Source organism: Perna viridis, chromosome 1, assembly GCF_037379345.1.
Source record: "Perna viridis isolate PV_CMFRI_1.1 ecotype Kerala chromosome 1, ASM3737934v1, whole genome shotgun sequence".
NCBI classification, from domain to species: domain Eukaryota; kingdom Metazoa; phylum Mollusca; class Bivalvia; order Mytilida; family Mytilidae; genus Perna; species Perna viridis.
The window spans coordinates 13,451,103-13,465,307 of record NC_142445.1 but is presented as its reverse complement, the minus strand read 5'-3'; the positions used below and the strand labels follow the sequence as shown (position 1 = coordinate 13,465,307).

At 31.9% G+C, this 14,205-nt stretch overlaps 1 protein-coding gene across 1 annotated transcript; it reads left to right on the top strand.

Moving 5' to 3' along the window:
• The first annotated feature begins 177 nt into the window (after positions 1-177).
• On the top strand, positions 178-12,830 carry LOC148627327 (uncharacterized). Its single transcript, XM_088571337.1, has 9 exons — positions 178-266; positions 1,887-2,006; positions 2,791-2,940; positions 5,473-5,616; positions 7,435-7,589; positions 8,549-8,702; positions 10,916-11,074; positions 11,663-11,793; positions 12,561-12,830. Exons 1-9 carry the CDS (start codon positions 186-188, stop codon positions 12,610-12,612), a joined length of 1,146 nt encoding a protein of 381 aa, XP_088427463.1. The 5' UTR covers positions 178-185; the 3' UTR covers positions 12,613-12,830.
• Positions 12,831-14,205: the final 1,375 nt, after the last annotated feature.

The following is a 14,205-nucleotide window of genomic DNA, read 5'->3' as shown; positions in this document are numbered from 1 at the left end:
AAAAAACAATTACAGACATAAACTTTATTGTTCATCAATTTTGGGCATGGTGTAATTATTTAGTACAAATATCAACTAGTTGGTAGATACTTATCAGATAAAATTTGTGTTCAAGTAATAATGATTCGACAAAGGAAAGTGTCTGAATAGAACTGTCGTCTGTTAAGTCCTATCAGATTTTAAAAATGGAGAAATTTGGCCCCATTCGCGGGAAATTGAAATCGAAAAACTCACCGTATTCACGGAAATCTCAGCCATATACTAGAGTATGAAATGTGTTGGCTCTTACCCAATTTTATATATCAGTTCGTTGTTTTCCACTTCCTGCTTTCAATGCAACACAACCGCTGAGCTGTTTATTTATTGCCCGACCCTGTTTTAGTGTACTGTACATCGATAGGTCCAAATATGTGTGCATGATTAAGCATACCAGTATTTCTAACCTCAGTAATGGGTATGGTTCCATCAAGTTACATGGTTGCAAAGTAAAAGGGCAGTAATTTGTAATCCGTTACTTGGAAATATAAATATAGCCTATGCTATGGTTCTTGATAATGATAAATTACACTCCAGCATACTCCTACATTGGCTACAATGTAAAAGGTTGGAATTCCATTCCTCCATACCCCAACCTCTTACTTCTGAGCATTATATTTCATATATTAAACTGCTTTACCAAGGATTTCCGTGATTGATGGATTTTCTCGTCAGGTAGGTCATTTGTTTTTACTATAATTCTGCCGATCTCAGAGTGTTAGAACAAGCGGTATGCAACATGGCGCTCAGAAGTAAGAGGTTGTTTATGGAGGAATGGAATTCCAACCTCTTACTTTGTAGGAGTAGGTTCTTAAAACGATCATATTTAAAGTTGAATTTCAGTTGAAACCCAGGTAACAATGGGTACATGTACATCTGGTCATTTGATGTTTTCTTTGTAAAGATTAACATAATTCAGTACATTGTTAGTTACTTTAAATACAGTTAAGGTTACAGTAAATTTGAAACTGTACAATGAAAATATTAAATAGTGTAACCTGGGTTTAGAAAGAAATTCAAATTAACTGTAACCTTTAATTAAGTTAAAGTAACCGTTGTATTGTGTAACCTGACTAAAAATGCACTGAAAACTCAGAATCTGTACAAGGAAAATATTAAATAACGAGATGTAACCAGTATGACATGGGTTTAGAAAGTTAGAAAGAAATTCAAATTTACAGTATCTTTATATATAGTTCATGTAGCCATTGTACCCATGTAACCTGAAGAAAAGTGTACCTAACTGTGGTTTTGCATAAGAGAAAACTTGAAACAGGGTTTTGAATGAAATGTGTACAAGTGTAATCATGTAACTGGTTGTAACCATACCTATTATAGGGGTTACAAATGTTGATAATTTGAATTTTGCACACAATTCTTGCCATATATGGTTTGTCATACATGGCACAAGAATTTTTGTTTGTCTTACTATTATTATTTATATAAATATTAATTGTTACACAGGTCAGGGATAACCACCAATTAGTGGATGATATCTTAATTGACATATAATATCTTTAATGACCAATAATATGACCCACCAATTAACATATACTGGTCAGAGAGTACATATACATGTAGATCTCGCTGTTTTCAAGACAGAAGGAATTCTCACCACTCTGTTCATCAAAGTTTTATTTTTCAATGAAAATTGTGTCATAGCTCATTTTTATAAAGAGGAAGTTTAAATTTTATGTGTAGATATATCCATGTTTTTGGTTGATTTAAAAAAAAAAAAAAAAACAATACATAAAGAGATTCTGACTGTTTGAGACAACTTCAGAAATAAATTCAAGTGAAAGAAATTTAGACATATCTGTAGCATTGTATTCTAATTTCTGTAATTTCAGGCTTTAAGGAAGGAAGTTAACAGAGTTTATGATAGAATCTATGCAATAGTTTATGGTCACTGTATTGGGGATGCTATTGGACTTTTGACAGAGAATCTTTCTAAAGAAGAGGCTAAAAAGGTTATTAAAAATATTGTTTATCTTCTTAGGAACTTCATAACATTATAGGTTGTCCTATTGTCTGGGACATGTAGAAGTTAATCAAACTCATGAATTTCGTGAATTTTCAATAGAGTCATTTCTGGACAAATCATTATCTTTTTTAAATTTAGTTAAGTTACTGTCTACAGTCGAACTTCACTCGCTCAAACTTGGATGGCTTGAACACCCGGGATTTCTCAAACACAATTCAAAGAACGGAAATTTTCTCCTATATAATCAATATAAATAACCTTGGATTTCTTGAACTTCGATTTCTCGAAAACTCGAACTGACTGGTCATTCAGTTCGGTAATAAATCTTAGAGAATAACCCTCATTAACTCGAACTTGTCAGCCATTTTGTCAGCTTGGGTAATAAAAGGTTAAAAAAACTGAAACCCTATCATTAATCAGTTAATTACAGGTAATATTTAAGTCATCACTAATTAGGTAGTTTTGATCTTAACATAAAACTGATTGAAGTTCGAGAATGTTCTGGTCGGTATGATGAAACCATGAAAGAAAATTGGATGAAAACAAATTATTGACCAATGAACCCGAACTCTGGATGTTTTTAAAAGAAAACACAGCGTTTTTAATGTCCACAAATCAACATAATATTCTGTCTAGTCAATCTACTTGTACCTGTTCAATGGGTGAATGTGTGAATGACTGTCAAATCAAAACATTTAAGTGTTCAATTTACCATGCACATGTACATTATTTATGTCTTAATGTTGGTATCTTATTGGTACTTTTTTCAGAAATATAAAGACGTACACAACAAACTTGAGATGGTTCATAAAAAAATTCTTCCTGATGTCCATAGAAGAAAGTGGGACATAGGTGACTGGACCGATGAATCTGACCACATGCTACTTGTTCTACAATCTATTTTAAGCAAATATGGTGAGGTAAAGATTTTGAATAATTGCTATACAGGTTTGGTTGTTCATCCTTTATGCCACCTTGTTGTGTAAGAGTGTATAAAATGTTGAACTGTTTATGGTTACAGACCACCAATTCAACCAATGAGCATTCGGAACGTACGCAAAAATAGTCCTACGCAAAAATTACCCCTGTTCCTCATAGTGCTGTGAAAAAAGTTCTCATCTTATTTAAAAAATTTAAACAGTTTCTGAAAGGAAAAACATTTCTGTACATTTTATAGGTGCATTTTGCTTCTTGTGATGTGAAGCCTAATCTCCATAATGATTTTTAAATATACCCCTATCTTGTGAAAACACTGGGATTTCCCATGCTATTTATAGACCCTTCACTTCCGGTGACCAGTACTGCACTGCAAGTCTGCTAACCCCACATGCCATTCTGAGGATTGTGAGCTGACATATGTAGAATCATGCTGATATATAGTCCTCTGCAGGTTAAAGTTAAGGTAAAGTCCAGAGAAGCCATTGAATATTGTGAAATTGGCATAGAAGCCTATGGAAAGTGGAATTAGTGGTTTTTAGCCTTAAGTTGAAGCCATGGCAAAATGAAAAGTTTCTTGAAATAGCTTTAAACTACTTGAAGATCTTGTTAACTTTGCCATGAGAGGAATATACTACAAAAATCCTTCAAAATATGCATTTTGTTAAGTTATAGGTCCAAATTATGGAAAATTGGTCTTTTTGGCTGATTTTTATGTCCTATCTTGTAAAAAGTGTAGAAAATTTAGTAAAAATATCAAATATTAAACTTTGAGGGCTATATTTACCTAAATATGGTGGTAATAAGCACTTGAAATCAAGTTCTGTGTAGATTTGAGCAAAAATTAGGTTAGAAATGAGGAAAAACTCACTTTCATTACTGCGGTTAAGGCCATATCAGCATTCCCCTATGGCAACATGGAAAATCCATTATTGAGTACTTTTTTTGCTTTAGGTGCCCTTTACTGGTCATGTTTTAATGTGAAAACACTGTATTTACAAATTTAAAGCCAAATATATCACCTTTTGTGAAAATTTAAAGATTTAGGATTTTTGACATGTGATCAAGAAAAAGGGGGAGGCATGTCAGAAATAAATTTTTAAAAATAGACCAATTTCTCAGAAAATGATTACTTTTAAAACTATTTCTTCATTAATATTGTTAAAAAACAAGTTGTGATTGATATTTTTTATTTGAAAAGTCAGAAAGAGTTCTTTGCAAATATTTAATGCATTTAAGTATGGTAGAATATTGTCACTTTTTTGCTCGCACAACTTGGTTACCCTATATTTAAAAATCAAATATTTAAAAAAGTGCTTGTCACATTTCACTGAAACTGCAAATGCATTCAGTATGTGTGTAGGAAGATACCTGTATAGTTATTTATTTTTTCTAAGACAAAAAATGACTGTTTAGGTTACAGACCACCAATTCAACCAATGAGCATTCGGAACGTACGCAAAAATAGTCCTACACAAAAATTACCCCTGTTCCTCATAGTGCTGTGAAAAAAGTTTTCATCTTATTTAAAAAATTTAAACAGTTTCTGAAAGGAAAAACATTTCTGTACATTTTATAGGTGCATTTTGCTTCTTGTGATGTGAAGCCTAATCTCCATAATGATTTTTAAATATACCCCTATCTTGTGAAAACACTGGGATTTCCCATGCTATTTATAGACCCTTCACTTCCGGTGACCAGTACTGCACTGCAAGTCTGCTAACCCCACATGCCATTCTGAGGATTGTGAGCTGACATATGTAGAATCATGCTGATATATAGTCCTCTGCAGGTTAAAGTTAAGGTAAAGTCCAGAGAAGCCATTGAATATTGTGAAATTGGCATAGAAGCCTATGGAAAGTGGAATTAGTGGTTTTTAGCCTTATGTCAATATGGTTCTACACCATTATAGAACAATTACTAATTTTAATTTCTTTATATCCTGTATTTGTCAAAGCATCATTCTTAACTTATACTCTATCGGAACTACTCTGCCATTTCCGCTACGCTAAAAATAACTTCGGATGCAAAAAGGAGAATTTTTTCTTGAAAAAATATTGCTGGAATTGTAATCCTACACAACTGATAGTAGTTCTATCCACAAGATGATGCTAAAAAAATTGGTTAGATATCACTAGAAATAAAGAACAAAAACTCTGTTGAGAATTTTGGCATGAAGCAAGGAGCTAGGGAAAAATGTAATGGTAAAAATTTCAACCAGTAAAACTATAATTTTAAAATTGGATCGGTCAAATTCTGGACAGATTCATTCACCTAGTGCCTCTGTGGTTTTTCTTTAGTGTAACCAGGAAGGCTGAGGAGTTCCAATTGAACTTATACTAAATATATTCTAAAATAATGCTTACTTTACTTACATTTGTACCTCTATGTATTTGCTTTTCATTTCAGTTGATGATTAGATAGTTAGGTTATGAAATTGATTCATAATAGGAGTAAAATTTACTGGTGTTTTTATTTCAAGAATTGATAATCAATTGAACATTATATTATTATAGGTAGAGCCAAAAGATTTCTGTAGAAGATTACAGGATTGGAATGAGAGAGGATTCCCAGAACTGAATGATGTAAGTGGGTTAGGACTGTGCCCCCAAGTGAAGGCAGTAATAACCCACCCACAGTTCTCCGAAGAACCGAGAAAGGTAGGAACAGTGTAATTTTAACAATGTCTCCCCTTTGACAAAGCTGACATTTTTGTTTTTGTTTTTTTTTCTGGATAGTGTAGGTAATAACCTTTTCTTTTTTCTTTTTTTTTAATTACCTTGGCCTTTGACATTTTGGTCTTAATTAGCATTTTTGGGTCAATTGGCCGCCACTCTAAGAAGTACCAAAAGCACACTAACTAAACTTAGATCTGTTATGTTTGTTAATTAAAAGTAGTCAAAGTAAGTTGAAAATGTGAACTTTGAATTACCACAAAAGTGTATAAATATGTTTACATGTTTTGAGTAACTTGCTCCCATGCTGTCAGTTAGCAGAAAAGGTAAAAATAATTATGTTCACGCCAATTTTGTGAAAAATTTCAATGATGATGATACCATTAGTGCAATGATTTTGAAAGCTTTATTTTTCAAGCTCTGCAATCAATGATATGTGCCTAAGACAACATTTGTCCTGGAAATGCACAATGAAATCTGGAAGCTATTGCCATCACTTGGCGTCAGTCGTCGTCATCGTCGTTGTTAACAATTTTTCAAAACTCTTTTCCTCTAACACTACTTGACCAATTTGAATGAAGCTTGGTATGAATGTTCCTTGGGGTATCCTGCATAGAAGTGATGTAGGGAATTTTGATCTGTCGAAAAACATGGCCGCTGTTACTAAAAAGAGAACATAGGGTCAGACAGTAGTTTTTCACATATATCCCCAAAACCGTTAGGGTTAGCCAAATTCTTTCATAGCTGAAATGATCCTTATTATTAGGACTACAAATGTCCTCAGAGAAAAAAGTTGTCAGACAATTTTGTAAGAGTTATTGTCCTTGAAAGGGGAAAAATGACAGTTTTTTTTTTACAGTTTTCAGCCAATATCTTGAAAATTATTTAAATTTACTGCCCTTGAAAGACAAAATTCAACCAGGTGAGCATTTCTGGCTCCTGGGAGCCTTTTGATTTCACATGTAAAAGAATGGAATTGTGAAAAACCTTGGCATGTGAATGTATTTCCATGCTGAGTTGTACCCTTACCAACTTACCATTGATGATTTTATATAAACTTATAATGGGATATTTGGCATTTGAATGGTTTACTGAATATTTTGTGTAGGGTTGTGATGGTTCGACTTAAAAATAGGTCACATTGGTGTTATTTCTCCTGAGTTTCAAGGAGTTATAACAAAATGGCACTATATCACATCCATAGATAATGACTGGCCTTTAATCCTTACAGTTCCAGTAAATCTTAGAAGAGGTGCCACCACTGCTGATTGAAAAACAAAATTTCTAGCTGCCATAAATCCATTTTTAAATTAAGGTTTATCTAATCGAAGAGTCTGATCGTAACTGAAAAGATGGACTGATGCACCAGTGGATTGTTACCCCCTAGTTGTCTGTTGGGACCATAATGACTTGTCAGTGTTGTAATTTGCATTTTTAACGTTGAAACAAAAATATCTTGTTGGAAATATTTTATGGGACACTAAGATTTTGTATTAAAATTTACAGGAAATTTGTGACCAAAATTTTTCTTTGGTCAAGCATTTTTGTAAAATTATCACAAAATAGAAGTATGTTAATAGTACTTGGTCAGTTTTTTTAATATTGAAATTCCTTCGGTTCTAATGCTGCTGAATAGAGGTTACTCCTTGAAACATATGTACTGACTGTATACCAAAATTTGCAATATTTATGTGAGTGGTATTTTTGCACTTGTCTTGTTATCAAAATTTTATTTTGAGATTATGTCATGAATAAAGTTCATATTATTTAAGTGTTTGTAAGCAATTTTTTATATCTTTTCAGGCAGCAGAAATAATATGGAGAGACTCTCGTAATACCTATGCTACTAATGCTGCCCTGGCCAGAACATCTGTTATAGGATTCCATTACTACCATAACTTTGGACAAGTTATTAAACATACAATAGATATATGTAACATGACACATCCTGACCCTAGGTGAATAATTGTTTCAGACTTTAATTAGATTTCTTTTAAAAAATAAAGTTGGCTTTAAAAGAGCAATCAAGGGAACCAAGGTTATAAAAAAAACACATAATCAAATAAAAGACTACATGCCACATGTAAAAACTCCATAATGCCAGTATGTAAAGCTAGCTGTTTATTGTGTGTTTTAAAGTCTGGATTTTTACATGTAGGTTTTAAATGCAATGTCATGAATGTGAGTTACAATTTAATTGTAAATGATTTTCAAAAAAGAAATAGTTAACAGCCTTATTAAAGTCTATTATTTAAGTTTTTATAGGCAGACTTTTAAGTCTTTCTCATCTTCTTATGGTATAATACAAAAAAGGCTGGGTTCTTATCCACATTTCTGAAACTATTGGGATTAGGAGGGGCAAATTTTATTTTTTATTTTTATTATTCCATCTTTGAATTTTTCTACAGTATAACTGCAAAAATAGCACTATTTTTATCATCATCTATGGTTGCTTGGAGCACAAAAGTCTTGAAACAGCTCTAACAAAGTATATGTATCACTATTGATACACCCATACCAATTTTTTAATCAGTTTGAAGTTCGAACTTTTCAAAGAAATAGCAACAAAAACTATGTTTTACAAACTGGAAGTTACCGAATAATGATCAGAATATTTCAAGAAATTAAGGCCTTGAATTTTGTTCAAAACACATTTTGATTTGGGCGGGTGTGAAAAATGGGTCAGCAGGGATGATAATCTAGGAATTTTGTTACTATGGCCTTACAACATCCTATTGATATATTGACTGTGTAAACAGTATTTTGTGTGTATTTGATGCTTTTATCAAAACATTTTGTAAGTTTATAATATTTATTTTCAACCCTATGATCTCCCTACTCATTCCATATTTACATCTTTTATCTTCAATATATTTTATTTTATTTCATAGCTGTAAATTTTCTTGTTTAATTTCAGATGCCAAGCATCATGTGTAGCTGTTACTGCTGTGATATCATTATTGTTACAAAGAAATGAGCGCCATATAAAGAAAGATGGTAGCTTTAATCTGACAGGTGTGACAGAGGAAGCTTATAGATATGCTGCACCACTTTTACCCTCTTATGAACAGGTAAAATAGTCACCATATGCAATTCTAATTTTCTCTTCGTTATCTCTATTTTAGAACATATATAATATATTCATAATACCTATTTCATTGAATCTTATCAAACTTATTTTAAAATTCAGTATTATGCTTATTGAGTCATACAATATGGGCTTGTTAAATCTGAAAAATTGCCGTTTTCTACCGAAAAAAGCTTAAGTTAATGACAGTTTGTATTAAACTGGTACCACTTAAAATACAAATTCAGGGACAGGAATGAACGGTTGCCCACTCGCCCACGACAACTTATACACAAGCTGGACAATTAAAAAGCATTTGTACAGGAGCACAGCTGGCGACAGATCTTAAAATGTCGATTGGGCAATTACATTTCTTTGGTAAAGGAGCTCAAGCTTTGATGAAATAGTTTTAAATTAAAATGTAAGCAATATTAAAACTGGTCCTTAATTTCTTTTATAATTTCCAATATCCAGTAAGAGCAACAGTATAGTGTTCATTTATGTGCGTACAATTTCAGTTTAGAAACAGTTTTAAAGTCGTAAAGGTTTTTAAGCTGATAAAAACTTGAATTTTACTTGGCCAAGGATGTTTTCCAATAATTTCTATTAATTGTTTAAGGCATGACTGATTATTTAAACTTAGATATAAGTATGTCATGTGTGGAGATTTATCACATCATCTCTTTTATTCAGTCAGAGTTTTCAGCGATTTGAATTACCGTGAAATGTGGAATTTTATGAAAGGCATGAAGCTTTTTAGCTTCTGAAAAGATCTCCAAGTATTCTGAGAATGCAGGATTTGCTTTCAAGAATTCAATATTTTCTTAATGGCATGCCCTCAAGTCCCACTAGCAAGTTTAGCTGCATCACAGGCCTTACACAAGATACTTGGGCCCCAAACATTTGATCTGGGCTTCCATTTTTTTAAAATGTAGGGCCCAGATGGCTACTACTAGTAAATTTTAATTTCTGTCCCTGAAATTGAAGTTGAATATGTAGTTTGGTATAACAAAAATGAAATGCAAATTCTATTATAGAAACATTTCTGAGTAGCAGCCATCTTGTTGCAAAAATAGACTTTGACTGTTGTCCTGTTTACTTATGACAGTTGTTTATGCTGTCATTGCAACATCATAAAAGTTTTACTTTGACTGTTGGCATGTTGGAATTTTGTGAGAAAAAAAAATTAATTGACCTAAAAAATAGAACTTCCCATAATTAATTATTCACAGGTCTAATTTTAATCATCACAGTCCTTTCCTTCAAAATTCTTATCGACTAGCCCAAATAATAGATGACTATAAAGGATTCAACTAGCCTGAAACAAAAAAAGTACACATCATCACACTTGCCCGAATTAATATTTACTAGCACTGGCCTAGTGGCTAAAGGCAAGCACTTTTAATGCATAAAAATCTGATAGCCTCTTGTTATTCGGTCATTTACTATACCACAAGTTCAGATAAAAGGTGGATTGGAAATGTATCCAGACATCATTTCACAAAGCACTCGAAGACTTACGTACATATAAATCCTTAACGAACCAATATGACTTTCGTGCAGTTATGTTAGTCCTACAAAAGCTTTGTTAAATGGTGTCCTGGAGTATGAGTAGTTAGCAAACTGAAAAAAAAATATTTATGAATGAATAATTAACAATTACTTTTTAGCTAATAATAATTTAATAACATTGGCTGTATACAAATCAATTGTGCTATTAATTTTATGTTGTATGTTATTTATGAAATAATGTGTTTTCTTCGTATGTTATATGTTATCTATATGTTAGGAACTTGCAGAATGTTTAAAAATTTTTGGATAATTTTAATGAAATACTATACAAAATATTAATGACAATGAAATAATATCGGTTACCAGTCAAAAAAAATTATAATTATGTAGTCAGGGGGTTCAATTGACAACTGTAGTTAAAACTTTCTGATACAGGAAAAATAATTTGTTTGTTACAAATTTCTTAAAAAAATATGCTCTTGAATTAACACTGATAAAACAGTACTATTTCACAATATTTTAGTTTATAAAGGTTTCACTATTGTTGCCAATCAGAAAATAAGTACTGTTCTACCTAAAGCAGTTGCATTTTTATAATGATAAAAACATCACAATTATTTCTGTGCATATGGTCTATTGTTACTTACAATTTTTAAGAAAAGGACTATGTGATTAGATATTGATATTGGTATTTGTAAATGACAGGCAAAAGAATTGAAAAGATACATGTTCTGTGATAACCTGAAGGTTCTACAGTTAGATGAACAGGGCAAGACAAACTACACTTACAAAACATTAGGTGCTGCCATGTGGGCATTGAGACAGAAGGATTTCAGACAGGCCATACAAGATATAGTTATGGAGGTAAACCTGTTACCATGCTATCACTGTTCACTGTAAAGATTTTAGTCTGTTTATAAATAGCTAATATGTAATGCTGAATAAAGTTGCATATGATTAGAGGTTATGTTGACAATTTATAAACATATATATGTACAGTTAAACATGTTTGAACCCTACCTGGTATGTTTGGTTTACCAAGGTTCAAAATATATTTGAACTTGTATGAAGGGAATTTTAAAATGTTATTGTTTAGACAGAATTAGGGTTCAATTTGAACAGGTTTCAGTGGACCCCCAAAAAAATTTGGTTGGAAATTTGGTGTATTATATAGAAAATCACTGATAATCACTAGAGGGGGCTCCCTATAAGGCCAGTATGCCCCCCCCCCCCCACCCTTGGATCCACCACTGATCACAGATATTATCTTTTTAATCAGAATATTCTCATATACTGTTCATTTTCCTGTAATGAAGACCATCTTAATTACAAATGTAGTTTTATATCAAATAATACACCAGTTGCAATAAAAATGTAACAATTTCTCACATAAGATAATAATGGTGATATTATTTAGATAATATAGGCTAGATGTAACTTTGTATTTTATAGGGAGGAGATGCTGATGCCAATGCTGCTGTTGCTGGGGCACTTTTGGGGTGTAAATTTGGTATACAGGCTATACCAAGAAGCTGGATAGAACAACTTACAAACAAAATGTGGCTTGATGAAATATTAGATAGGTAACTACATGTATTCAGATGTGTTTTGAGTTGTTCCCAATGCAAAATTTGTTAGAAGTCATAAAAATAAGCTTCAGGCTTGAAAGGGTCGGTCAAGTAAAAAAACTTTTAACATTTGTTGAAAGTTTGAATATTGTGCAAAAAAAGTCCAATGAGTAACTTTTAGTACTGAATACTGATAGCAGACTCAAGTCAGAAGAAAAGCTACTTTTCTCTGTTCTTTCACAATGAAGGTTTGCCAATTAAAATATTCTGAGCCATAGTCTATCACTGGTAATTAGTTACGTCATCTAACATAAATTCAAAATCCCTCTTATGGTGGTGCAAATATATATACATTGTACAGTTTTTTTACATACAAAATTACTCAAGAAAAAAACATTAGTTTCCGTTAATTTTGTTGGTTGTTTTTTTTTGTTGTTTTTTTTTCAATTTATAGTTTGCCTCTAGTTTTCGATGAAATAGTTACTTATTTATTTTTTCTCTCCAGTTTGGTCAGTTCATAATAGTTATCATTTGCTTTCAGTGATAAAAATTAGCAATAGTGCAATAGCCCATGGCAACTAGATTTTTAGTTGGCCTACCAAACTTTTGGGTAAAATTTAGTTGAACATATAGCAGATATTAAATAAAAATATGGTCTGGGCTATCGACTTGTAATTTCTTATTTTTACCCCTACTGTTGTTTTTCAATGTGTAGAATGGCTTCTACAAACTTAATTGACTCAGTAAAGTTTTGCTTTAATTATTGGAGTATTATTTTTTAGGTACTTTGATCTTATGGAGGGAAGAAGAACATCTAAAGAAACCACATTATGATTTATAGATCGGTCTTCATTGTGCAATAAATACAGTATTAGTTATAAAAGAATTGGAAACCTCAGCATATAAAAACGCTGCTTTATAAATTAAAATTTGGTTTGTCAAAAGGCCAAACTAAATTAATTGATATATTGACTAAGAAATGTATTTTACCTCTATTCAATTATATGTAAGTTACTGAAAATATTTAGAGTAAAAGTTGTTGATTTATTGTCCATGGTGTTTTTTTGCTTGTATTTTCCAGTATTTCAGATTTTGTGTTGTGAAAACTTTAGTAAAAAGGGGTATGTTCTGATTATAACAAATGTTGCCCTGAAAATACACATAGATATTGTCCATATTATGTATGTAAATGTGTACATACCTTGCCAACAAAACCTTTTTTTTATTCACTAATGTACAAATGTATACATGAAAAATTGGTACAATATTGAGCTAAATTGTGTTAGTTCTGCCAAACTGACGAAAAACTCTTGAATTCATTACATTTTTCTATACAGCAGTTATTGGCATATGGGTCAACAACTTGAATATTCCAACCATGAATGCCTATGATAAAAAGATGACATTTAATAAAATATTTAATTTGTTGACACATGTGGCCAAAATGTGTGGATCAAAAAATCACCCACAAACCTCAAATATCTTGATTGGAAGTTTTGACAAGTAAATGTTGTAGCAGCTTGTAAATCTTTTTGGTCCAGTTTTAGTTACCTTTTTAACACAAAAATATGGTAATACTGTGGTTTCATTTAATTTCGTGGGTATAAATTTTCATGGGTAGAGGGAAAAAAAGACATTTCGTTGTGTACTTGAATTTATAGTTTGTGAGTCAATGAATGATTTCTCTATATTTATGGTAAAATAGTGACTAAGGAAAGTCTTTTGCTGAGGATAAAAGACATATCTTTTGAAGACATTTATTATTGCAGATTCGTGTTTCGCAAAACTGCCAATTGAGAAGAAATTATTTAATTGCCAATGGAAATAATGTATATAACACATCCATATGGAAATTATAACTGTTTTGAATTCCCTAACCAAGAGTAAAAGTTCAGCATGTCAACCCCTCGATATGGCTTCTTTAATCGTTACACATGTGTGATACCAAGATTTAAAACCCTCGATATGGCTTCTTTAATCTTTACACGTGCGATACTAAGATTTAAAACATTTCAAGTCTTTCTATCTGATTTGACTCATCCATGCCTTCCATGGAGAAAATTGTTCGTTGAAATCTTGATTTTGTGGTTCCATTCTGCCCTTGAAATCAATGAAAGTAAATACCCCATGAATAACAATGAAACAGTAAGTCTTTTCAGTTGGTAAGGTAAACTTTTCACCAGATAAAAGGGCCAGAAACTTGTATAAATGAATATCTATGAGAATAGTTTTTTATTTCTGATAATCTAGGTCGAAAATAAAACTACATTTTTCAGCGAAAATTGGTGAAGTGTTTCTTAGCAATAAAGAAATTGATGAGACTACAATGGAAGATTTTGTTCTTAAGATTTTGTATAAAATTCAGTACACTTCTGTGAGTGGAAGTATACTCAGGGTCAATGGTCAAGGAAATTGTTGAAGTGTTGA